Source organism: Amblyomma mixtum, chromosome 3, assembly GCF_055824585.1.
Source record: "Amblyomma mixtum isolate Tamu chromosome 3, ASM5582458v1, whole genome shotgun sequence".
NCBI lineage: Eukaryota > Metazoa > Arthropoda > Arachnida > Ixodida > Ixodidae > Amblyomma > Amblyomma mixtum.
In genome coordinates, this window is record NC_143014.1 from 427,077,785 (window position 1) to 427,105,181 (window position 27,397).

A 27,397-nucleotide genomic window follows, 5' to 3' on the forward strand; every position below is an offset into this window, starting at 1 on the left:
TCAACCATTGTTATGATTTTCAGAAACTCAAAACACGCCTACGAGCCTTGAAAACCGGCGCTGCACCACCTCAACTCGGCGCCACTCCCTGGCTGCTTGCCTACCGCGAGCCCACTAGCGACTGCAGCGCCACCTCGCTTGTTTGCAAACATGGAGGAGGTGTATATCATGGATATATATGTTAAACAAATATCGGCCTAATATCCTCCTCTGGGGAACACCTAATGAAGCGAGTTTAATATAGGATGTGAAATTATTTATTGCTACTTAGTGACAACGGTGACCAAGGTATCCTTGCAGAATATTAAGGGCTGTGCTACGGATGCCCTAGAAATGTAATTTTGCTGAAAGCAAGTCATGGTTCTGCGAGTCGAATGCCTTTGTTAAATCGACAAAAATCCCCATAACCAAGATCCTGTCCTCGATATCTTTACTATATGTTTTTTTTTGGCCGAGAAGAACCAATTCTGTAGAGCACCTTTTACGGAATCTATATTACGATTCTGTTATGAATCTTAACTTATCAGAATAATTTGGAAAGTGCATATGAAGGACACATTCAAGGACTCAAGAAGAAACCGGTAAGATAGGGATGGGAAGGTAATTGGTTAGACTATTTTATCACTCTTCTTGTAGAGCATGGACATTTTTTCTCTTTGTAGTTTGTCATGGAAACTACCAGTAGAGACATATGTATTAAAGATATATGTCAGGGGAATCGCAATTGCGTCTGCGACAAACTTTATTGGATGTACCTGAATGTCAGAGTTATCACAGCTGCTAGTATTCTTTATCTGTCTAATTATGGACGAAATTTCAGCCTCAGTAAAGGGTTGAAACATATAGAATGTGCACTACTATCCCTCAGGTAGCGAGAGTGTTTCGCTGCTACTGGAAAAAAGAACAATTTTATTAAGTATTCGTTGATAGCTCTTGCAATTAAATTCATTATTTCTGATTACTATTCTATTGATAACAACTTGAGTCAGTGTTAAAAGATCGCGTTAGAAACACCGAGTTGATTGTTTTCTATGTCCCACGGATCTGTAAAAATGTTATTGTAATAGTAGTTCTTTTCGCGTTTTAATTCTTTGTTGAAACTATTACGGTACTTTTTTTATATTGCTTAAGAGTCCCAGCCTCTGTAGGCAAGATATTTCTTGTACATAGCCTATTTAGCTATAATTTTTAAAAGCACGCCACTAGTGATCCTCGGCTTTCTACTTTTCCTGGGCGAGAAGAAAGCTTTGTATAGAAAATTGGCCTCGTAAATTGTTAGAAATTTTTTGACGAAGATTTCAAGACCTAGGTTTGCCTCATCGTTTCTGATCGTTTCTGTCTGCAAGACATTGTTGACAGTTGTTTAGATTTCCAGTGGAGATATTCTTTAAAACAGGAGGTACCGAGGCTTTGCATTGTTTTAAATGGCCAAGGTATATAGGTAAGTGGTCGTTGAAATCACAGTCTGTTACTTCAGACTTTGCGTTTGCTATGTTAGAACTAATCATTTCTTGTTGACCTCGCCGTTAGCGGTGCAGGACACAAATGGGGAAAGACAGACAGGTCGTTACTCTTGAGTAAAAAGAGAAACTTCAGCCAGTGCATATTGCGCCAAGTGTGTAAAGACGGTATGTTATGGTGAACCATCAGTATGTATCAGCATCAGAAAGTATACCTCAATATGTTTTGCCGAAAGACAATTCGTCTTTTAATATGTTACGCTTATGGACGCCGAAATACCCTGGCGCTCAATTGTGCAGGCGGGTGCAAAAATAAATTTAGCTCAAGTATATGGAAACTACCTGTTGACGGCTCTCAAGGCGCTCAGTAGTTAAGGACAGAAACATCACCATGACAATTTCCAGCTGCTCTTATTCGCGTCGCCTAAAATGCTTACGGTCGCTCTAGAGCACTATGTTTATGCATCTATTATTTGTGGCGTTTTTAATACAGCCGAAAAAGTTGAGGTGAAACTTAATATTTTCTAGGATCCATTTCCATGCGGAAACAAATTAGTTTAACACTGCGCTTGACAATATTTGCTGCACAACAAGGCACTTAATCTATGCAGCAAGAGACTACATTTGTATGCGTGCGAAGCCATGTGCCAGAGATGTACCGCACCGGCAAGTAGAATTGGCTGGACGGTGTTTGCTAAAATCTGCGCGCGTAGACAACCTGTTCTCACAGCACGTCGTGTGCCTTGAAGTCTCTGCAGTGCTGTTGAGTACAGAGCTCTTTTAGTGAGCAGCGAAGGTATTTGCCACTCGACGTGCTGGGAATGCTCTCAATGAAATGTACACCGGCGTGCAAGTGCTTGTGGGCAGCAAGATTGCCTGAAACGAGAAAAACATAAGAAGAATGAGAACCAGCCGGTGATAACCGATGTGAAGTACATAGCACCTTAATTCATGATTTCAAGAAGCCACAATGGCCCACTTCAGCACAGCTCGGCAAGCTTTGGTTTCCCTCTTTTACAGCATAATGATTAATGTATTTGTTGGAGATGTCTCAACAGGTAGCTTTTCAGTCACGCTTTGAGACGATTGCGTTTAGCCCGCAGCATAATTCCCTTTAGTTTTGCTTTCTCGAACAAGTACACTTTTTTATATTTTTGTGATGTCTCAGCCACAAATGTACGCAATTATCAGTCTCTTTAGGCCCCATATAGGCTATCAGTCTCTTTGGGCAACATATAGGCAATTAGTCTCTTTGGGCGATATATAGGCAGAAAATAAATAAATTAGAAATATAAATGCGAAAAAAGCACAAAGCGAAGGGCTGAATTTTGGAATACTGGTACGCATTTTTCGTATCAGTCTGAAGGGAGTGCAGCCATCAAATCTTCCGCGTCGCGTGTTTCAGTTTTTGAAATGGTGCGGTTGGCGTTTGTATACATGGAGCACTTCAAAGTATTCCCCTGCTACCAACAAATGATAATTAAATGAATTTCTTGTTGAAGCTATGTCGGTGGCTGTGATATGAAAGTCCTCGTTTGGTCACGCGAGGTAATAATAATCCCTGATGTTTGGATTTCATTGTCTAGTGGTCTTAAGCCAGCCTGCTTAAAGAGTCGAAATGACAACAAACGACGTATCAGGAACAATCGCGTGTTGCGCAAATAAACGCACGCGGTAGAATGCTTCTCCCAGCTAAACGGGCGCATTGTTCGAGCTGAAATTTCGCACAGAAGTGGTATTTTTCGGCAGAATTGTTTCATCCTACATTTCTCAATGTGTTTCTCAAAGTTTAAAAACGATAGCGCAGAATGCGGACGTGATAATTCGTGTTTATGGCCCCTCGTAAACAAAACAAGCTTTGCAAGCTCCATGCTCTACCCGTCGTTCAAACAAATATGCGGCATCAAACACCAAACAGCGAACGTTGACTTTGTGGATTGTGTTGTTTACACCCTCCCGTTGCCTTGTGGCAAGATGTATGTTGGCCAAACAGGCTGCTGTTTCAACGACTGGCTACGCCAGCACAGCATTATTGTTGGAAATTCTTCCGGAAGCTGCCTACAACCATTAACTGCTGTAATTGCCGTAATTGCGGTCAACTGCTAATTGCGTGCCATACCATCGGATGAAGTCGAGATCAGCTGACCCGGGAGATCACAGACGTACAGAGAACAGCATCTCTGTGAAGTACTTGTGTTAGCTCACCTTCTCTTTCATAACTAAAAAAAAAAGAACTGGCATTTCTGCGTATATCAACGTAATCCTGCACATGGTTACTGATTCTGTTCTGGGCAACTACGCACTGTTATCGCGCACGCGCTCTCTCATTGACACGGGATTGCTGAGGACATGTATAAACCACTTGCGTTCTCACAAAATAAATCAGTTGGAAGTAACGCTTGTCCGCGTCTGTTCTTTCTTCGCCCGTGTGTTTTTAGCGCTTTGGAAAATGTCATATTTTCACTACCTAGCCCGATCCGCTGGACTTCTGAACGGAAGGAGCAAAAAATGCAGACCTCAGACACTTTCTGCCGCATTGAGGAGATTATCTTCCGTAGTCGCTAACACGTCAACATGATGTTATAGCGTGCCGTCGTGGTCCTGCCGCAGAAGACGAGGACAGCCCCAGCACGCCTGCTAAGCACACGCAGACTGGATTTCCTAGTTGCTTAAATGCATGCCGGTGGCACGCTGTCCCGTTCCCGCCTGGCTGAGCGCGCCCAGCCAATATATTTGTGGAGACCCGACGACGACTTTTGTCTGCGATTCGTCTCCACAACGTTAAATCTGTCCACGCTGGATATCGCGCCAGGTAGGAAGTGGTGTGTTTGTCTGCTAGTTGCGAAGGTCGGGGCGAATGGACATCAGCACCACAGTGGCGAGGACACAGTAAATGAAGTGGAGATGAAGCTGTGGTGAATTGAGGGATAAACACTTGGTGCGTCGGACTGATTTCTTTCCTTCTTTACTATGACCTGGGGACCGGGATTGCGCAGCACTATGCTGGTTTTGGGGACGTGATTCTGCAATTTTGTTGGTTAGCATGGAGCAGGCAATAGGCAATTCGCGTTTAAGTTTCTTTCAGTGTGGAAACTCTAAAATCACCACCAAAACTTTTGGACCGAATCTTGAGCTGCAATCGCTATTTGATAGATGGACAAAGCTACGCGCACTGCACGCACAGTGCAGTAGCGACTAAACTATGACAATTTAGTGCCGCAAGAAAGCAACGTACCACAGAACGTGTTTCTGCGTGAGAGACAGTCTTATGAAGCGGTTCCCGGATGTCTTGGTGACTTCGCATCAGCTGTCACCGCAATTACTTCCGCAATTTGTAATATTGATTTGTATATTTTGAAAAGATAGTCTTTACTGTCATTTACTTTGAAGAGTAGTGCACATTCTCAAAAATAAAATACGCGGACATCTAGAGGCGCCTTTTATGAGGCCATCCTTGCAACTTCCCGCTAGTTACTGCGATTTTCTTTTGCTGCCGCCCAAGCAACCGCCATGCGAGAGGAATTGTTGCCATTGGAAACACAAACACCACTTCTAATTCTTCAAAAGTTCCAGAGAAATATTTTACTCTAAACGCAAAACGAAGCATGAGTACTGCTCCAGGCAACATTGCTACCGCATGCGCGTTAAAGCCTAAACGTTTCTTCAACATTCTCCACCACTGTGGATCCCAAAAATTCCTTCTGAAGCGCATCGTTGACACACGACTGCTGTCCGTATAGCAAGTCTCTTCTTAAGGTGAGCTGTTCACAACCAAGTGAGAGCTGCTTGCCGTGACCTAATGTATCTGAGCGTTACGAGGAGGTTACCGATAGTTGTTAGCGTGCTTAATGAAACTTTATACGATTTCAGCAGCGCGAACACGGTTAGGAAAAGACAGAAGGCGGACAGGACAGAGCGCTGAACTATCAACTTTATTTCAAGAATGCCCAAGGCCCCGCTCTTAAATACACACGGTTCCTCACAACGAAATCTACCCGCCCACTGTCAGGGATGTGATAGCAAAAAGAAATGTGTTCCCCGTTTCAAAAGAACATCTGTGCTAAAAAAGCATAAAAACCAGTTGACGCGCGAAATTGTTGAAGCTGACTACATCAGGAAGTCTAGGGAAGGTCGTGTTAGCACTCCTTCAATCTCCCTGTCCGAAAAAAATGTCGCCTTTCTCTCTGGTTTTATTTTGATTTCACCCGGTTTTAGTGGCATCTTTTACATGATTTCTTACGTTTTAGCTGTGTTAGTTGTTGGCGTTCATTCTTAGTTAACCTTTTAAGCAGTTGTTTTCGCCATTTCACCTAACAACCTCCGTTTCCTCGGCTTTGTTATCCCATCGTGTTGTAGCAATGTCATTCCTGTCTGTTTAGCTTTTTTTGCTTGTGTTTTCTTCAGACCTCATGCACCCTTAGCCCTGTTGTTCCATGCTTTTTACATGTCTTTCACTGGTTTTTAGTCTTTTCTTTGTTAGCGCTCATGCTCGTTGTATCCTTGATAACCCGGGAAAAATTGATAATATACTCGTTCGCGCTCTGATTGCGTTGTGCTTAGATAAATCCCCCAGGTGGGCGCTTCTGTGGCATGTGTATTTAAGAGCGGGGCCTTGGGCATTCTTGAAATAAAGTTGATAGTTCAGCGCTGTCCTGTCCGCCTTCTGTCTTTTCCTAACCGTGTTCGCGCTGCTGAAATCGTATGGATTCCCACCAACTAGCCCGCCAGATTGCGTTATTAATGAAACTTGCCTAAGTAATGGTGGTGTTACCAACTGTACTATAGGTGACGCCGGCTCTTAGTATGATGGTGAACTGATATTAATGGCTCAATGCAACTTTGGCCAAAGAGCGCGCTGCACAAGGTATTTTTATTTATATTTTCTTTACATTGTCGCAGAATTTCATCCCAGAGAAGAAAGCACGCGGCCAGGAGATAGCATATTTACCCACTGGAAACCGGCCTGTACCTGGCGGCTCTGGGGAATAGGAACCCCCATACTTCCTGTATACGAAACAGCAAAGTATTACAGCTTGCTCGCAAAGATTTGGAACAGTGAGCATGGTAGTGGGTACTGCTTTTACCCAGGGCAGTTTCACCAACTCAGGACATACTAGCGGCAATGTGTCCCTCATGTGGAGCCCCGTCCAGGGGTCTTTGAGATTGTAAAAACAAAAAACGAAAATGAAAACAAATTAAAGTCACACTAACAAATGCATTTTTTCATCCTTGCTCATGATATCTTCATCCTTGCTCATGATATTGTTCGGGCTGCTACAGGACACAGATGACCGCCAGCAAGAGTGAAGTGGGATTCCTCTGCGTATATGCCACTGTCCACGGAACACGGAAACCAAAGGGAGTGCGGGCACATTTTCACGTACGAGGGTTATGTAAGTACGTGTGAGTGTCAAGTGCCGACTGTACTAACGTGCATGGTGCATATGTATTGCGACAGTTATGAATGGGTGACAGCGTGCGCGACCTTCATTCAAGACGAGTACAAAATTGTTGCGTGCGAGTAATTAAATAAAAAAACAAGCATAGTGTGGTTATTTCGATCAGTCGCGTCAGATTTCGAAAAGAAACCCTGTTGTGATTGTGAATCTCCAATAGACACCCATGTACCACTGTGCTAGAATCTTAAGAGCACGAAGAGTACGTACAAAGCACCAAGCGAATAATCAGTACTATTCTTCCATAGCCACTGGAGTTCTCCCACAAATACTGTTCCAAACTGGCCCTAATAATGGGGTTTTTGCGCTTGTAGCAAATTAAATGAGAGTTTTTAATAAGTATAAACCGTGTTCTATAAAAGTATTTCTAAGAGTGGCTGTCTAACACCGTGGTAAAAGGGTTGCGCTGGCTAAAGTTAAAAACACCCTAAGATTACACACATCAGACAATATTGAAGCATGTCTTGAGATACGAAACACCCTCGAGACAGACTTCATAGGCGTGCTTTTTCGCGTACACTGTTGTTGACGAGACCGCTTAGCTCGTCGATCCCAGGTTAGCAATAACGATGCCATCGAAGCTCAGCACAGCCATTCATACCGGCCACGAGTTGCTGCAGCCTTTCTGCCTCCCTATGCTCTTCGAGGCTTCCTGGTTGGAGGCGACGCCGGGGCACCACGAATGCCCGCGCCGCCTCTCCGTACTGTTGGTGCGGAACCCCAACGACGACCGCGTGATCCACACCAGGGTCTGCGGTAAGCAGCTCCTCCAGCTCGGCCGGGGCCACCTGCTGGTCCATGCACTTGATCAGCTCTTTCAGCCGGCCGCACACGTAAAAGCGGCCGTCGGGAGAGTAATAGCCTACGTCGCCTGCAAAGGGAAAAAATATCGGCTAGGCAAAGAGTTTCGTGGTCGGCGTTTTGTACTCGACAAGTAATTGACGGTATTGGCGTTCTCACCTATCCGTCTCACCAGGACAAATAACAACCGAAGATCAAAAAACAGGCAAAGGACGGAGCAAAGGCAACGACGGTTGCTGAAATTCTAGCACCTTTGTTGCGAGAGGTTCACAAGAGTGGTTCATCATATATATGCTGTCCGACAAAAGGACGCGTCTACGTATGCAGGATAAACCCATCTCTCTGCATGCTAAGCTCTTAACCAGGCATGCCTCCCCTTTACTGAATACAGTTTTTCTCTCTCTCTCTCTCTACTAGAGAATCCAGTGGGAGCCTTCCTCACACAATTGCCCTCAAGTCTAGCTATCCGTTCGGACTCTACATTTTACCGCGTGACACACTGTTTTCATTTTCTAATGACAACAGTAGAACCAAAGGCCTGAGTGCAGTTACGCGTATTAGGAGAGATGAGGTGGTTGCTAGCAAGGAATTCATCATAGCAGTTTCCTTCCCGCGCCCTTTCCACATTGTTAGCATAATCTGTTAACATTTTCTTTACGCACCTCACGGTTTCCCCTTGATACAGCTCTCCCAGCATGAATGAGAAGTGAAGCATTTTTTTTAGAATTAGGCGAGCTTGAAGAATTCTAATCTATGAAGCTTGAAGGTAAAGCAGGCCAAGCTTTTTTTTTGCGCTATTACTTAAAACGGTGACGTAACCTCCAGTTGAAGCGGTCATGAAGTGCAGGCTTCTTCTCACAGCCTATCGTTGAGAGAAGAACCTGGGTATTAACGTCATACTGAGGAAGATTTCAGACTTGCGGTGCCTTCTCCCACCCACTCCCGTTCGTCGTCGGATGCCGCCAAACGACGCTCCGTGGACTCAACCTTCAATGAAATTTGATTTATTCTTTCGAGCACCCTCAGTATGACGTCATGACGTGGCCTCTACCCAGTGCTGGGCACTGCAGAGCAGCCTGAACCCCGTCAATGCTCCATCGACATTTGCTTTATTAGCATAAACAGACTTCGCATACTTTTGTTGCTTCAGTTTGGAGGCAAGCCATTTTGCCTTTAGTCCCGAAAGAGGACGAACGTTTCCGGGGAAAGACATTGGTCCCAAATGGCTAATTATAGTTTGTAGTAAATGTTACTAGAGGTATCTATCCGTGAGGAAAGTGTAACTGTACGTGCTTAGTGACTAGTCTGCCGGGGCGCTGGCAGGTCTGCCAGTCGTGCGCAGAGTACGGAACTGCTTAGTCAGCGGTTAGGCGACCGCGCCACTGTAAGCCTGTTTACTTTGCTGAACCTCAGTGCCAGAAGCATATGGAAGAAATGCAATGAACTAGAAAGTCTTCTTATCTCACAAAACCTAGACGTCGTAACCATAACCGAAACTAGCTGAATTAAGCAATTCCGGACATAGAAGTAATACCTAACACCAACGAGATAGTTCGACATGATCGCAGCATGAGGGGAGGGGTCGTAGCCATAGTTATAAAAAGGAACTAGATTCCACACTAATTCCATATAACACACTCATCGAAATGGTCTGTATACTGCTGCGGGTTTGTCATTTTAGCCCAAGGTTTAGGCGTGAAATCCTAAAGTTAAAGCGTCGCATCAACCACCTAGGATCGAGACGTATTAAAGCAGGTCCCACTATAGTGCAGTGCGTTCACACGGAGCACGAAAATAAATCACTCCAAGCATAATTTTTAATATCAAAATGCGTTATTTTCTCTCTTCATATACTCGAAAATTATGTGTACACTTAACATAGAAGACCCGCTAAGCAAAATCCGTTCGAACCGAAGGGAAATAAACTATCCTTATTGCATTGCATCAGCTTTCAACAAATACTTTTCTTCAGTTTTTACAGCAGACAATACTCATGACCCTGAATTTTGGTTCCGAGGCATTATCTTGCCAGACTTATTATTGCCTGTGGAGTTGTTGCTGCCCTACTTAATTTGTACAAAAAGAAGTCTCCACGTCGAGTCGGCATCTAAATTAGTTTCTTTAGCGCTATGCAAAATGGTTTAATAAATACCTGGCTCTAAACGAAAGCCATCTAAATTCATGTTCCAACTGACTGGAAGGTTGCAAAGGTCATCCCCATTCACAAATCTAGTGATAAGCTCTGTGTGACTAATTATAGGCCGGTTTCACTATTGTGTACTTCAGGCCAGGTTATGAAACATTTGATCTTCAAGCACTTGAGTTCCTTTACAAAAAGAAATAACTTCTTTTGTAGTAGACAACACGAATTTTGGCGTGATTTGTCGAACGTTACACAACCACTCTATACAACTAATGAATATTTAGCATGTCTAGATAAGTGTGAGCAAATCGATGCTATTTATCTCGACTTCACAAGTGCCTTTGATTGTGTTTCGCACTGCGTGCTGATGGTAAAGCTCCGACATCTACTTCAAAATCAGCGTCTTGTCCAATGGCCAGATCCGTATACCTTTCTGAACGACACCAGTATGTCCAGATACCTGGTTGCAATTCACTATCAGCTCCAGCTCTGTCAGGAGTCCCCTAGGGCTCCGTACTTGGCCCGCTATTGCTTTTTAAGTATTTAAATGACCTGACTTTTATCTCCCCAATGCGGTGCCGCTTTTTCCCAGGCAATGCGTTGTATACATACCAATTCAAAAAGCAGAGGATCACTGCATGCTGCAAAATTACCTGTCAGATCTTTCCAAGTGGTGTCAGACTTGGCAAATGTCTTTAAATACCTCTAAGTGTCCAGATATGACAATAACATGGAAGAAGTGTTTTCTTAATTGCACATAAAAAATTAATGGTACAGCTATTGGTCCTGTAAATGAGCCCAAATGCTTGGGAATTGCATTGAACCGTAACTTAAGTTGCAACTCACGCATCGGGCGCAGTCTTGGTCTTGGTATATGTAAATGATATCGCTGAGGGCATTGTATTCCTTGTCCGTTTATTTGCTGACGATTGTGTTGTGAATGACAAATTGTCACTGATCATAATGTTTTATATCTACAAACAGATTTAAAACCTACTCAGACCTGGTGTTCAACTTGGAAGATGAATTGAAATTTTAAAAAGTGCGTTCATGCCTGTTTTAACAAAAAGAAAAAACTATTGATTCCCGGTATATGATTAATAGAGACCTGATATGTAAAGAGGCTATATATAAGTATTTAGGCGTAACACTCTCACTTGATTGTTCATGGAATGCACACGTTGACGACCTGGTGCGTAGAGCAGGTAGGGCACTAAATTGTATTTAAAGAAACTCGAGATGTTCTCTTGTCCGTTTCAAAAATACTGCCTAACTGAGATGCGTAAGACCTCTTTGAGAATATGGCTGTGTGGTTTGGGACCCTTCGAGCTAGACGCTTGTTGAGCATACAGAAGATATTCAAAACCGCGCGGCCAGGTTTGTCTGGGGACGATTCAGAAGAAACGACCGCTTAAGGGCCATGAAAGATCAGCATAATTGGGAGCTGCTTGCCTTCCACCCGAAGAAAACTAAGGCTTAAATTGTTGTTTACAATCTATCACATTAAAACCGGTATTAATAAAGAAGACTACGTTAAAGAGCCACACTACGCCTCCAGGCCCATAGACCACAGCTCTAAAGTTCGTGAGTATCATGCCAGGACAGGCACTTACGCAAATTCCTGTTTTGTTAAGTCGATCGGAGAGTAGAGTCGACTAGCTGAATCATAAGTGTGCTGCGTGAATGAAGATGTTTTTTTCTATACTGTAACCTCCCCCCCCCCCCCCCCCTGCTCTAACGCCCTCGGGCGCTGTGGGCAATGTCTGAATAAAGAATAAGGTATAGTTTCAGAGGCGTCCACCAGGCTTTGGCTGTTAAGAAATCATTTGAAGCACTTCAGAACTAAAATGAAATTAGCAGCTTACACTGCATTAGTACACCCACTGCTGGAATACTCTCACGTCGTTTTTGACCCGCACTCAAAAGTAGACATAAATAGCATTGAAGAAGTTCAATATAAAGCACTTAGATTTATCTACAACGCATATGGAACACATGTTTCCATCACTAATCGACTGAGACGATCTAACTCCAGACAATTGAATTCCGCGGCAAGTCGCATCGCTTAAAAATGCTGCATAGCTTCTTTAATACACAAGCAACAATGACCTTTGATGACTACAGGCAATGTAACGCATCACGTCCGATACGCGGCAAACACAACTCGTCAATCGTTGTGCCACAGTGTCGAACGAAGCTTGCCAGTTTTCTCTTTTTTTCCAAAGACGATATCCGAATGGAACTTGCTTCCGCGTGACGTAGCCTGTTTGAGAAAGTTTGAGTCTTTCGTACCTGCTGCCGTGTATTTTTTGACAAGCGTAGTGTGTTCATAATTTTCCGCCTCTTTTTCTTTAGAAAACGCACTGTGTTTATGCTCATTCCGTGCTCGCTTCTTTCTTTGCTTTCTCACATTGCAATGTACAAAGATGTATCCCCGTACCAATCCTGTCTTGGCCACCATAAGGCAGATGGTGGTATTGAATAAATAAATAAACAACATTTGCGGTCACTACTCTCAATAGGCAGTAAATTTTCATAATATTTGTTGGTGCTACTACCTTCTAGAGGTAGCGAATGAGGTAGAGGTAGCTTCCTTGCAGTTACCACCCGCAGCTACTACCTACGTACTAGCCTACTGTATGTGACTAGCAGTTACCGCTCACAAAGTTAGTTACTTCACTGCCTTTTTAGGAGAGTAGAAGCTGAACAAACAGGTAAATTTGTGCCTATGAAGACCTTCAATCCGGTAAACAGATTTACAACTTTTATACAAAAGGGCGTGCCACATACTGAGTGAAATAAAAATAAAATAAGACAAATAGTGACGTCTCACCAGTGCGAACGAAGCCGTTCTCGAATGCGTCAGCCGTAGCTTTCGGATTGTTGATGTAGCCTTTAAAGGCGCCTGGGCTCTTCACACAAATTTCTCCAAGCTCGTGTGGTCCCAAAGGTTGGCGACTGCCCTGCTCCACGACCTTACCAAAGGAGAAGTGCGTTTTAAATGTCATGAGCTTTGATTTTCCTCCAAAGATACATAAGCGCACACGTCCAACCGATCACTATTTCTCACGTATGAATTCAAAGGACAATATTCCTCTGTACGCGATAATTGAGAGGACCCTCGATTCCATTACAAATGGAGTCTGTTCAGTGAAAGTGACGTTCTTTCCTCCATCTGCTAAAATTGGCAAGAACATATAATGAAATAAGTGCAGTTTGCAGCATGTCTTTGTTCCGCTGTTCATATTAGGGGTAATGAAAATAGATATCAGTGTTTTCTCTATACCGTCCTCATGGCAGATGCTGCGAGCAATATTTCCTCTCTCGGTTGTCAATTCACCGTGCACTAGGGCAGCGTAATGTGGATGGTTTAACTTCCGCTGCATGTTTAACTTTGTTTTTTTGTGCTTAGGTTACCGCGGAAGACAGCATTAAACGCTCATTAACATTCTGATTAGATAAGAAAAATGCTTCAAGGAAGTAGGCATTAGCACGAAATGCCTCTTGATCCTCTTGTTTTTCAATAAGGCTCACTTGTAAGTGAGCGCTGTGTTCGTCACTTCCCGTCTGTCCTTGTCTGTGCGCGCTACCAGTACCTGCTTCAATGGATCACCAAATAGCCCAACAAAGGACTACTCTAGGAAACCACAGGCAGGACTGTCGATACTACGGGACAGAGAATCATGACAGGGAAAGCGAGGAGGTCAGCGTGGGCTGAAATCTTTACACATTGAGTGGGGGAGGAACCACGCATAGCTGCGCTAATCATACTACTGAGGCAAAGGACAATACTGAGCTTCGCGCATGATAGCCTTGGATGCTTATGCTCCACTAAACACAACACAACAAGCAAAGGGGTTCAAAATATAGGCGAAAAACAAATGGCGTAATGAACAATAATGGCGAAAAGATGATACTGAATTGAAATATTGATACTGATATTTATATTGATATTGAAAGAGGTTTGGTTAGCTCCTGGCTAACAATGAGCCTTGTTAGGACTGTTCGTAACATAGCGTTATGAGCAAAATCACTCTGAATGAGTCTGATGTGTTACTGTCTCCAACACCGAATGCTTAATATGGATGTCAGTTGAAATACTTCGGCCTCCAATACCACAGACCTGATACAAGCCTATAAGTCCATGATAAAAAACTGCAAACGGCAAAAAAAAAACCCTAACACCTTAGCCGCAGTATTCTGCGATGGGTGTTCAAAGTAGTACCTTCTTCCACCGCGTGATGTAAAGCGTCGCCATCGCCATTTTTCATCTGTTTCTACTGCGCTTCCATACGCTCGGCAGCCACCAACGCTGCCGCCGAGGCGGCGTAATTTATCCGTTTGGATCAAGAGATAGAAACGCTGGACTATGTTTTCAGTGGTAGCTTTATGTACCCGCACACAAGGCGAAAAAGCGGCTAAGGCAAAGATGGCGCTAAGGCTTGTGAAAAGCAGGGGAGGGATGGTGCTTCTGAAGTAGTGAAAGCGGCGAGGAACGGTGGGCGCGCACCCGGCGCGAAAAAGAGAAACGACTGAACGCGGCGACATGTATAGCGTCAAAAGCGGCTGAGGAAGCCCAGCGCGCTCTCCGGCCGGAAAAAGTGGGCTCCTAGAGCCCCAAAAGCAGATAGCAAGACCATGTCCGCTGCCTCACTCAAAGAACAGAAGCTTGCGAAGATGGTGGCACGTTAAGCAGCCAAAGGCCCTGGCCAATATCGGTGCGCGGCTGCAACCATCAATGGGCCGTCCGAGAATGCCCTTCGGGTTTCTTGTAATAGATGTCATGTTTGCACACACTCATGATAACCGGATAGACAACGAATTTTGTGATGGCACAACGGGTGCCGCGCATTAGTTCAGTTAGCCACCTCAGTGTTGCCTGTGCATTTGAGCTCGCCTGAACAGCGCCATCTCCTATACAACCTGTACAGCCGCCGCGGTGGCGCAGTGGTTATGGTGCTCGGCTGCTGAACAGAAAGGCGCAGGTTTGATCCCGGCCATGGCGATCGCATTTCTATGGAGTTGAAATGCTAAAGGCTTGTGTTGTGTGCAATGTCATTGTACATTAAAGAATCCAAGGTGCTCGATATTATCTGGAACCCGAAGTCTCTCATAGTCTGAGTGGCCTTGGGACGTTAAATCCCATCAGCCAAACCTTCTCCTCTGCGGAAAGAAAAGGACCACAAGAAGTCATCAAAATGAAAAACTTTATACCACCAAGACTCTCGTCTTGTTGGTATCAAGTTTTTCATTTTGCTGCTTTTACGCGTCCTATCCCTAGAAGCTGCTCTCTTCTTCGGCGACCTGCAGCGGTGGCCAGTGGCAACGGTGTCCGGCTACTGAGACCAAACACGCCAGATGAATATTTCTGTGCAATCCTTGAACTTGTTTCTTTACTTATCAAATTTCTTTTTAAAACCGTATAGCCGAAAAATTACGAAGATATCGCACACATGAGAACACATGATTTTCGGAATACAGCACTACCTTATGAAATTTCGACTTTAAGAAAGCGCCATAACTGGTGATTGCTTTTGCCTTTATAATTATAACTTTTCTCTTAAATCCTCCACTTTCATAATGATTATAATAATCCGCGCTGAACACACGGCAGGACTATGGCCTCTGTCCATTACATCCTTGATTTTGGTGTCTTGAGTCAGCCACGACAACGACAGTCTAGCAAGCTTCCTGAGCCCGTCGAAAGGGGTTTGCTGTCATGGTATGCACTCTGACACCTTAATGGACCATGGGTTTTCATTTCTTTCTTCGTTACCTGTCCTGCCTATTGGCATAGCTTTTTAAGTACTCCTCAAGAAACCACCAATCCACACTTGCTTTCTGAAAGTATTTCTATATTTATCACGCTTAGTCTTTGTTTGCTTCTACTGATCTTTTTTTCAAAAATTTCGAAATACGTTCAGAGAAAATTGGTGCTCTTACTTGGTCTTGAAGCCTCGACAATTTGCTTCCTTATTCAATTGGCTCTGATTCATAGGGAAGCCATGGATGTACTCATTTCTGAGTTCGAACTCTGGCTTTCAGCTTTCCTAGTTACCACACATCAAGACACCGAACTACTTTACAGTTTGAATGGAAAAAAAGCTGTTGAAGTTCATTCTTTGAGACGAGAGGTTCGCAATTAGTCTGCCGTGCAGTTTTCGTGCAAACCTTGGAAAGCAGTCTGCCGTGCAGTTTTCCTGCAAACCTTGGAAAGCAGCAAAAAGCCAAGTTGACCTCTCTGAGCCACTTCTGATCCAAATCTTGCTCGGAGCTGTCAATATGGTAACTCTGTCCGCATTCTCCGAACTCGTTTTCTACTCTCGCTCCTTCGGTGAGGCTGCGACTGGACTTCAAACAAACGCCGACGACGTAGCTGCCGTTTTTGGAAATGAACCTTTACTGCTAACGCAGTGAAAGATAGCTGCCAACTCTTAAAGCCGCGAACAGGTTTCGAACTAGTGCCAACACACAGAGAACATCTTCGTTTCCCAATGCCTCCTAATTGGTAGCCTCTCGCGCTAAGTATTCTGAGCTGTCGTCTTCGCCATATTTCATCGCTTTGTTGTGCGCTGCCGAATGGCAACCAGCAGTAGTGCTGCCGCACTGCCGTGAAGTGAAGGTGGATGAGTCACGAAATAGAAAGTAACGCCTCTGTCACCAACGGCAGCTTTCTGTAGCCGCTAAGGAAGGTAAAAACGCGGCTGAAGCGTGCCATAAATCGGCACTATAACGCCCAAGAAAACCAGATGAGCTCTACGGCACATCATTCAACGAAAGCATCGGGGACGCTAAAGGCACCGCGCTGTACGAAAAGATAGGCGGCTGAAGGTGGCGACGCGTAAAGCAAAATTAGTGGTGAGCTAGGCTAGGTCTAGCAGATATAGGATCTTTGCGGTACACGACTGCTCCTACAACCACCCATGAGACGTCATAAAATGCACTGCATCTTTCCTGCTATGCATTTCGTGCTTTATACCTTTTCTCAGGCACGAAATAGACAGTTTTTCTAATCGCTTTCATTTCTTATTACTTTTTGGAATATGTAGCAAAACATACGGCTGCTGGTTTAGGGGGCCGCAAAAGGTCGCGCCGCGCTCCGGCTCCTCCAGAGCGCGACCCAGCAAAAGTCACACATAGCATTTACTGGGTGCCAGGACACACCGACATAGCGTGGAACGAACGTGCCGACGAGATAGCTCGAGGGTATACGAGCCGAGCTCCCTCCCAATCGGACGATCTACCCGACCGAGTCGGTCCTACGTGCTCAGACATTCTCAACTACTATAAGGGGGTAAAGATCCGCTATCCGCCGCCACATCGTGATCTAAATCAACAACAGGCAGTGTACTGGCGAAGACTGCAGACAGAAACATTTTCAAACCTGCATATCCTTAGCAAGATTTAGCCGACGCAATATCAGGACACTTGCCCGTGGTGTGGTAGCAAACCATCGTTGTACCACATCACGTGGGAATGCACTAAGAACGCTAGCTTTCGTAAAGAAGCGAGTGCGGAACACTGGAAGAGCCGGCTCTCCAGCGGCGATCTGGGTTCCAACAAGGTCAGATCCAGCACGCCCAACGAGCTGCGAAACTCTCCGGAGCCCTGGAATAGGGGCACCGAACCTGTGAGAAGAAGGAAGATGGACCTCTTCTTTCTCGTCAGCTACTAGCACAAGACCTTTCTAGAGCAATAAAAGTCTTTCCTATCCTATCCTAGGGGACAGCGATCATCAGTCTTAGTTGACTTCACGCCCCTTGAACTGTTTTTAATCCATTCTGTCTCATTAGCTAGGGCACCTTGTATAATCATTGATTAGAAAGCAAATTTCCGCAACAATCAGTAGAATTCTTCGTCACCCAGTGCTGCAGCACAGTTCCGTTTCGACTTCTGCAAGCCAAGCTACCAAGTTAACATAGAGTTTAAAAAATAGCTTTATATAGAGGCAAGTTATAAAACTCGATTTCTAAACCCGGCCATCTCATGCGCCCATAATTTAGCAGTTAGTAAACTGAGGCGCTGCCAAAGAACACCAGCCTTAACTATTGAGAAGGTTTTATGGCTTTTCTACAGCCTTGAGCTGCTGATGATGGTTGAAACGCTGATGCGTTTTCCTGTCACACTAAAAATTTTAAACCAAAAAGCTTGCATGATTTCGAAAAAGGAGACCCGCGGGGAGTTTCAGATAAGGTGCGGCAGAGCGGCAGAGCTATGATTTTATGAAAGCGACGAGAAAGAGGAAAACATTTCCATGGCCTTAGGAAACGGCGTCGGAAGCCGTATCCCACTTGTTCAAGAAAACGGGCAATTCTGTATTCTCTGCGCGCCGGCGCAAAACCCAGATTAGCGAACCGTCGTGGATGCATAATTGCGTCTTAAGGCTGAAGCTCTACGTTATATTCTTCTAAAACCATAAACGGCACTTTGGATAAACGCAAGCATTCTGTTCTTAGCTGCACTCCTCTAGATATTTTGTTAATATTCAGAATGTCATACACGGCACCCGAGAAAAAGAAGAAAATCCACTCGCTCTGTCTATGCGTTTACATATTCAGAAAAACACTTACCTTCATCTCAACGCAAGGTGCTGGCTTTCCGACACTCTCGTAGTCATCCAGTTGTGGAATCGAACAGGTGATGCAACCCGTAAGCTCTGTCATGGCGTACGCTGCAGAAGGAGGGGCAGTTTCCACAAATACTCTTGTGATAATAATGGACTGAAGACTTGTTTTTTTAAAGTAGCGTCACTTGGAAACAACGAAAATCTAATTGGCTTGCCCGATCATTCTCTCCACTAGGCTTATGCATTTAACACTACTTTAATGCCCTGAGAAGTTCACAAAATCTGAGCAAGTGCTTCCATTTTTGTTCGGCTGCCACCATGTGCTGCATGGTGCTAAGCATCAAAAATTACTGCGAGAAGGTTGGATGTTCAGAGCACACCATGTATTAATGCGAAAGCACTTATACGCTCACCAACGCCGTCTAAGAATGCTGTCATTCTACTTTCGGACGTTATTGCGATCTTTTGCTGCTGCCTAGCAACCCAAACTTACCCGAGTTGCTTGTGTAGTCTCGAGTACTTACTCAAGCAAACTCGGGTAAGTTCGGAGGAGAGCCGCGCTAGATGCGCGAGATGTTGCTCGGGAAGAGCGACATGAGTTGCACAATCCCTACCGGTGGCTGCGATACAAACAGCCACCTGCCACTAAAGTGCCGCATCGCTTAACCGCTGTGCCACTGCGCTGGCAGTTGCATGAGGACTCTATGAATGTTAAGCAGATAATCTGCGGATGTTAAGCAGGGAATGACCAATTCTGCGTATATGGGCATTAACCCACTAATTATATCGCGTCATACCCTTAAGGCGCAGCTAAAGAGTCTCGTTCAATTGAATGAACACCTGCTTTCGCATCTATTTTTCTTTTTTTAGTGCGAGGCAGCCATTGGTGTAAATTTACTCGCTTACCACATCGCGGGACTCTAGCTATCTGTATCAAAGGAAGATATTTTCATTCGATCATGCGGTCTTCGCTATTGGCGGCCGACAAAGGGCGCCAGTTGTCAAGATCCAGGAAAGCTGGTTACGGCATGGCTTAAAGGATTGAGACAACGACGCAATTTTTAAGGAACATAGTGGCAGGACTTGGATTTTTAATGTCACAAAGTTAAATGTATCGTTCAGCGGAAAACCCGGCGTCGGCGGCGTTGGGGTGTCGAAAAAATAAGCTGTTACACCCGCCACCGAGGTCACGTCACCTTGTTACGTTATCACAACCTGGCCACCGGATTGTGAGCAAACTGCTCGCCGTGGCAGGTGGCATTTGTTTTAATGAGTGGTCACGAGACGTTGCTGGGGAAGAGCAACATTGGTCTCACAAGCCCCACCGGTGGCTATGTTTGAAAGAGCTACCTACCGGGGCACTGGTGCATCGCTTACGAGCTGCACTAGTGCGCCACGAGCGATACGAGGTTCTCCCCACGATCCATGAACGTAAAGTAATAACCAGTTTTGCACATATGGGCGTGAAGGCAGAACCTAGGCGACAGACAAATAGCACAGCCTTTGTCAAAAATATACAGCCCGAGGGGTTTGCTTCCAAGCCATGTAGCAGCACTCTTTAACACATCTGGCGTTCCCTAACTTGGGAGGGTTGAGGACTTACGTTGATCCCGCCTTCGTGAGATTAGTGTTCCTCAGTATGCAAGAGGGCTCGGAAGCAGTCCCCTTGAGCTTTATACTTTTGACAAGGACTGTAAATCTGCGGGAGGGATCTGTAATCGTAACATATTGTAGTTTTGTCATTTTAGCGTAGGTGAAAGAAAAGACTGGTGGTGAAAAATGGTGAAAGAAGAGATTTTCTCCGTATCTGCAAAGTGATCCGCAAAGAGGACCCCGGGCCCCTCAGAGACCTATTAACGCTATCGCATCATACCCTTAAGGCGGAGCTTAAGTGTCCTTTCAAGCCTTTATGCTCATTTAACCTGTCTACATGGCCAAGGCATAAAGGCGCCTAAAAAGTAGACTGAAGAGGAGCGCGAGCTTTTCTAGCATGGTCCTGTATGAAGTGTTATCCGTATATTAAAAGAGAGACAGCACTCTGTAAGTTAAAGCACATTATGTACTAACTGAATATGTAATGCAGACCCAGTTGAGGTAAGAGTTGAGTAAAGTTTCACAGGTTCTTTCGTCTTCCTTATTGCACCAGCGGTGCCCCGCCAGAGACGGGTTAGTTTCAACTGGAAGACTGAAGCTCTTCGAAACAGGGGTGCCCGTCAGAGACGGTCTTGTGTTCAGTTGAGACGCAGGGGTAAAGCGAACACTTCAAATTTTATGTACAGTATTTACAATAGATACAAGTTAAGGCACTAGACACATTAAGCAGCAAAAAGGACAAACCACAAAAAGGTGGATCTGGCTAATACTAGGGGAGGCCCCTACTCGGCGTTGCCGAAGATGCGTTGCATCTCTCCTTAGCGCAGAACCCCGCTTCCGGCTCCGGGGTCCGGTTTTAAAGACCTAAAGGCCCGGCCCACATTTCGTAGCAACCAATCATGTTACACTGCTCACATGATTGGTTTACCTGCGAGCATGGCCAGCCCTCCAGCTTCCGTAGGCCAAAACGCCCTTTCCATTGCACAATAAAAGTGAAAAACAAAGACAAATACACTTTCGCGCCAGCACGTGCGCGAAACGGTACCGCGGGGTGGTGGACACCCGGACTTCCCGGCGCGTTCGCGAGCGGCCGCGTTCCAAGAAAGGAGACGCTCCGCTTTGAGTGCCCCCAGCCGCGTTCCGATGACCCCCGCGAACGCTACCGATACCTTACACGCCCTCCCCAAGATTCTACAAAGGGCTCAAATGCCACTTTTAGAATTATAAAAAGAAGGGATCGGTACGGGTCACAAAACCACCCTGTGGGTGACATACCGCAGCTGCACAAGTACTGGCAGCGACAAAACCAAAAGCACAATAATGCACACGCGCACCAACACATTACAGAAAATGCTTACGGGCACCAAGAAAACAAGCAAATTGCACACTAAAATACACCCAGTGGCATGCCTGCCGTGCGCCGTAACACAGCGTCCAAGTTGGTGCGTTGCACCCAGTTCACCACCTCCAAGTGGACACCCTCGTCCTGCTCGCGAACGAGCACACGCACACACACAGACACTCGCAACTTGAGCGTTCAGTAGCACTCGCACGACGTCCGTAAGTGGCCACGTGAGCCTCCTTAGTCGCACCGAGCGTCCCTGTGTGCGTTTCGAGCCACCACGCGTCTCAATCGATACGATCAACGCCCAATGGCTACTACGCTCATTAGGCCGGTGCCACAGCGGGGCAAGAACTCAACAGCTAGTGACCCCCAGGATCAAACACGTCCCGGTTCTCGATGGGTCTAAACCCCTGACCACACAACGCACCTAAGGGCACGCTCTCTCCGGCGCGCCGGTACGAACCGCGTGCTGCACAAGGAGCATAGCCCCTGGGCCGTCCAAATATATCAGTACGGTCAGTCTTGCTACATTTGATGTTGCGACCTGTAGCACGGTGCGTACTGTTACTGCAAGGGCAAACATTTAAATTGCCGCTCCCTACTTTATAGGAGCTTGTCGGCTCCGTAGCATTGTTTAACTCTGGGGCTCCATGAGCCCCCTCACAGTCATTCGGCCTGAATTTGTCTTGTGGCAAGTCGCCACACATTTCCCTGTCATCAGATGACCTGATCGGACGCACATCGGGCGCGTTCGACAACTGGACGGCGCTGCGTTCCATCCCGATACTTTTTCCACCAGAGATTCCAGTTTCGCGGAAAGCTGGCTCTCTTTTTACTTTTTCCTGGCTATTTTTCGTTCGCTCTTTTGACGTGTCGGAGGTCACAACCTCCGTCACCGAGCCTGCAGGAATTTGACCGTTGTCCTGTTTGTTATCGGACACCTTGGTCTCAATTGGGCCTGGATCATCAGAATTGGGCTGATCCTGTTCTTTGCTAGCCGCCCGCAGTGGCGAAGCTGTGATTCCTTCAGAAATCTCGTTTTCGCTCTCTGCGGCATTTCCCAACAAAGAGGCGTCCGCGCATATCGGCTGATTACCTACAGCGACCTGACTGCTCTTTCCTCCACCTGTGCTTGAGCAGGATAAGTCTTTGTCTTCCAGCACAGGCGGCCTCATCTCTCGGGACTCGGAGCAGTTCTCCGTGGCTGATTGACTGGCTCTTCTGCTCTCCTTGATCTTAGAGATCTCGAGCTCTACCTGCTGGCGTCTTGCTTCTATAACCTTCAAGACATACTTTACATCCTGAGGTTCTTCCTCGCGAAGCACCGCCTTTCCGCCATTCACTTTCGCGAGTTGAGCCTGAAGGTCCGCTAAGCGCACCTTCGCTAACTCAACCTGGTACCTCACATCGAGTGAGGGCCGGCTTGGATAGCTTTCCATACCGCCTTCCGTACCCCTCAGCTGTCCTACCGGCTCGAACACAGGGACGTGAACAATGCGACCAAGGAAACTCACGGTTTCGATGCGTCGATCCGCATTGCCAGCTGCTTGGCGTCGGAGTCCACCGCCACTTTCCTCGGACGCTGCGATGAGCTGTCGCACGCCGCTGGTCCGCCGCCGGTGACCGTCAAGTTCCCGACGCGCTGCTTCCTTGACCGGACGCAGTCCCGCGTCGCTGGACTACTGCCGTGGTCCTTGCGTCCTTGCCGCCGTGTCTCCGTAGGTCCGTTCACGAACGCTGACCTGTCGCCTTGTCGTCGGCTTTCTCCCTGCCTTGTCTTCTTCCTGCGCCGTCTTCCGAAGGCCGCAGGATCCTGTCGACTGCGCCAGTAAAGTTTCACAGGTTCTTTCGTCTTCCTTATTGCACCAGCGGTGCCCCGCCAGAGACGGGTTAGTTTCAACTGGAAGACTGAAGCTCTTCGCACCAGGGGTGCCCGTCAGAGACGGTCTTGTGTTCAGTTGAGACGCAGGGGTAAAGCGAACACTTCAAATTTTATGTACAGTATTTACAATAGATACAAGTTAAGGCACTAGACACATTAAGCAGCAAAAAGGACAAACCACAAAAAGGTGGATCTGGCTAATACTAGGGGAGGCCCCTACTCGGCGTTGCCGAAGATGCGTTGCATCTCTCCTTAGCGCAGAACCCCGCTTCCGGCTCCGGGGTCCGGTTTTAAAGACCTAAAGGCCCGGCCCACATTTCGTAGCAACCAATCATGTTACACTGCTCACATGATTGGTTTACCTGCGAGCATGGCCAGCCCTCCAGCTTCCGTAGGCCAAAACGCCCTTTCCATTGCACAATAAAAGTGAAAAACAAAGACAAATACACTTTCGCGCCAGCACGTGCGCGAAACGGTACCGCGGGGCGGTGGACACCCGGACTTCCCGGCGCGTTCGCGAGCGGCCGCGTTCCAAGAAAGGAGACGCTCCGCTTTGAGTGCCCCCAGCCGCGTTCCGATGACCCCCGCGAACGCTACCGATACCTTACAAGTTGTATGTACTTGCATGTTACAGTTTAGAGCCTACCAAAAGGCTCTTGGCCGGTAACCACGTATCTCACTGCGTTCCTCTGTGCCCACTGGAAAAGCTCAGAGAATGTAGTAGCTCGAGAGTACTGTGCGTGCTCGCAACTCCCAAGAACACATAAGTGCTCACTTGTCTGTGAAAGTGGTGCAAGGTTCTAATAGAGTGAAGCTTGAGCAAGCATATTGTGCAAACTGGAATGTCCAGATTCAAGTTATATAGAATTTTTTTTTTGCATCCGACACAACTATGCATTTCGCGCAAAGAATTGCTGTGTACGGGGAAAATTCCGTCGTGCGCGCTGGAGGTACAATAGAGCCCAACACGGCTGGAAGAACACCTTGCATGCATATTGCCTTGTGTTTTTTGTAATCGCTTAGATTAGCGCGCCAGTCAAACTTTTAGAAATGGATATCGCCAAAGTAATTAATACAAAAGCATGAAATGTCTTACAAGTAGTACAAAGGGGAAACTTTTAGATGAGAATCAAATAACCGTAGATAGATATACATTATGTCGAACGACAGCCAAGGTGTTGGCCTAGAAACACTGTTTCTTGACGTCATGTCTGTCTCGACACCATCCCCTCATGTCTCTTGACCTCAAGCAAACCGGAACCTTGGGGGAAATACCAGCACTATAACAATCCACAAGTATGAGGATGTTATAGGTGAAAAATTCCAGACTGATTAGGTTACTGCCGCTTACAATGCATAGTACATTGATAAGGCGCTAATAGAATCATAGTACCCTTTGGCCTCAGTCAACTAAAGGAACAGGCTGGTTTTCGGAGAGGGTACTCCACAATAGACCACAATCACAACTTCATTCAGGTAATATAAAAATGCGCAGAAATTAAGTAGCACTTATTTGCTTATTTGTGTCAGCTTAGATTACGAAAAAGCAGTTATTTCAGTCAAAACACCATCAGACATACAAGCATTGCGTTTCCAACATTATCGGACAAAATTTTGACAATTGAAAAATTGTAAGATTCTTTTATGGAAATATTGAAAGTAGTATTATATTCTTCTGATATGTAGCAAAATCTCTCTTTTAAAATGGTTCCATCGATCGCATCGAACAGTTAAGACTGCCATAGAAAAGCAAAAGGGAATGCTTTTGACGATAAGAAAAACGTTAATAAAAAGAATTCAAGACTGCCGCCGATCATCTGCAGGTGTATTGATTGTTATAGCGAAATCTTGCATTATGTGAAAAAGTTACATTCGTCGATGGTTTCCCGCTCAGAACAGCTTTTGCCTAGAATTTTTGGCTATGCTCAACCAGGCAACGAAAGAGGCCCATGTAAATTTCTTTACAACAGCTACAAGAATTGCGCAGCGACCACAACTCGCCAAGGGAAAAGTGTTAAAATACCTGTAAGGAAAGATGTCAAGTAAGAAGACGAAATCTTTCGCTTACACCACGTGTTGACACGAGACATCGAGGGTAAAACTTTGAAGAGCTGGGAATAAGAGTTAACCGCAAACACCTCAGAAACCTCATTTGCCGATTACATTGCCATTCTAAGTAACTCAGGGGAGGAACCGGAGATCGTGTTTGGACCGATGCAATAAAAGCAGAACGGTGAGGGTAAAATCTATATATAGAAAACTGATCTCTAGAGATTCCGGGGATGGTAACAATAGCTCACGATAGGCAACGATGTATTAGAAGTTGCATAAGAACACACCTATCTAGCGAAAGCGGTGATTGCAGATCCGCACCATTAGAGAGAAATTTATATGAGAATAAGCATCAGGCCTTGTCCATTTGGCACGTAAAGTGACGAACAGCAGCTTACCAATGTCGCCCAAGAAGATATTGCATATTAGCCTAATAGAGCCAGCACTAAAAGCGGCACGAACTTGCAGGCTGACGAAAGGCTCGAAATTAAATCGAGAACAACACAGCCAGCAACGGAGAGGATAATGATAGTGTTCATGTTAAGATGATAAAAAAATCATGAGGGAAGCACGGGACAAGAGTGAATTGCAGATAGCCTTGCTAAAGTGAAGCACAGGAAGTGCCCGAGTAGCACGCAATGGGGGCTTTAGTGAGTCCCACATGGGCAAGTGGGGCTAGAGCAACCGCTAATGCACCTACATCGGCCTCTTGTGCGGAATAAGTGGGCCAGGCTGGGCTTTGCCCCTTTGACACGGGTCCCATAGCGGCGTTGCTAGGCCTACCTCATGCCCCATTCCTACACCAAGCCCAGATCCGTCCCTTGTCGGCTACTTGAGGACAAATTGAGGTTAATTTGGGCTCAATGCTGAAACAACCTGTGCTAGCCCAAATGGGGCTGCCAACACGAAGCCGCTGTAGGTCCCACGTAGTCCATGGCGGGGCTTGAAAACGGACGACCCCAAATGCTGCCCACGTCAGTCCCACCTAGCTTATATGAAGGCAGATGCAACATCAATGTGGGTTCAGTGCTGAAAAAACTTCAGCACTGAACTTCAGCACATCTAAACGGGTCTGCCCACACAAAGCTTCTGTAACTCCTGCATAGACCATGACAGTGTTGGGAAATGGGCGTGCCCAAATGCTGCCCAGAACGGTCTCTTGTAGCGTTCATGAAGACAGATACAGCGCCAATATGGGCTCTACACTGAAAAAACCTCTGGTAGCCCAAATTCAGTTGCCCACGCGAACCCGCTCTAGGTTCCACATCGCCCGTGGCAGGACTGGAAAAAGGGGGCGTCCACATGCGCCCCAAATTGGTCCCTTGTAAGGTAGTTGAGGGCAGGCGGGACATCAATGTGGCTATATGAGGGAAAAAACCGCGAAAGGGGCTGCACACACGACACCGATAGCATCTCGCATCAGATGTGCCACGGCTGGAAAGCGGGCGCGCCCACAAGCTGCCCACATCGGTACCATGTTGGGGTCTTTGGTGTAAATGCAACCAAAATGCGATCGCTATGCGAGAAAAGACGCAGCAAGCCTAAATGGGGCAGCAGATTCGTTGCCGCAGGCGGTCTCACATCGGCTACAGCCAGGCTTAACCCACCGACGTGGCTCCATCGCGCTTTGCATGCATTTTTTTTAAAATTCACAAATTTCTAATATGCGGACTCATAACTTACTTTTATGGATAATTTTTGGTGTAATTCTAAGCCTCTTTACTCGCTTACTTCAAGTTACCTGGTTTGAGCTCTCGCACTCAACTAAACTGTGCAGAATAATCAGACCATGCGAAGGAAAGACTGTGCACCCACTGTCCAGGACGCACTAGACTACCTGAGACTCCGAATGTAATTATAGGCCGAAACAGAAACATGGGCTCTCCGCGCAACGCGAAGATATGGTGCGTTGCCTGCACAAAGTGCAACATGGGATCACTTCAGAAAGAAAATTTCGGTGGGTTGCTTATTTGTGGCTGCCACTGAAAAAAAAATTAGTGCATGATATTAAGCTTTCAGGGTACAACGGGAGCGTTTGGGGTGGGTCTGCCCCTAAAAGACCTACATTGGCCCCTTGTGGGAACCATGTGGCTGGCCCA

General features: G+C 46.1%; 1 protein-coding gene across 1 annotated transcript in view; it reads right to left on the minus strand.

The window, feature by feature from the left end:
- Positions 1–1,083: 1,083 nt before the first annotated feature.
- The window catches only part of LOC149357993 (uncharacterized), a 49,876-nt gene continuing 23,562 nt past the window's right edge, over positions 1,084–27,397 (minus strand). Inside the window, exons 7-10 of the mRNA XM_089576705.1 lie at positions 18,431–18,531; positions 12,694–12,835; positions 7,518–7,787; positions 1,084–2,336 (exon numbers count right to left, since the gene is read on the minus strand). Of these exons, the coding sequence (XP_089432831.1) occupies positions 2,185–2,336; positions 7,518–7,787; positions 12,694–12,835; positions 18,431–18,531 (665 nt within the window). The 3' untranslated portion in view covers positions 1,084–2,184. The remainder of the gene's footprint in view (positions 2,337–7,517; positions 7,788–12,693; positions 12,836–18,430; positions 18,532–27,397) is intronic.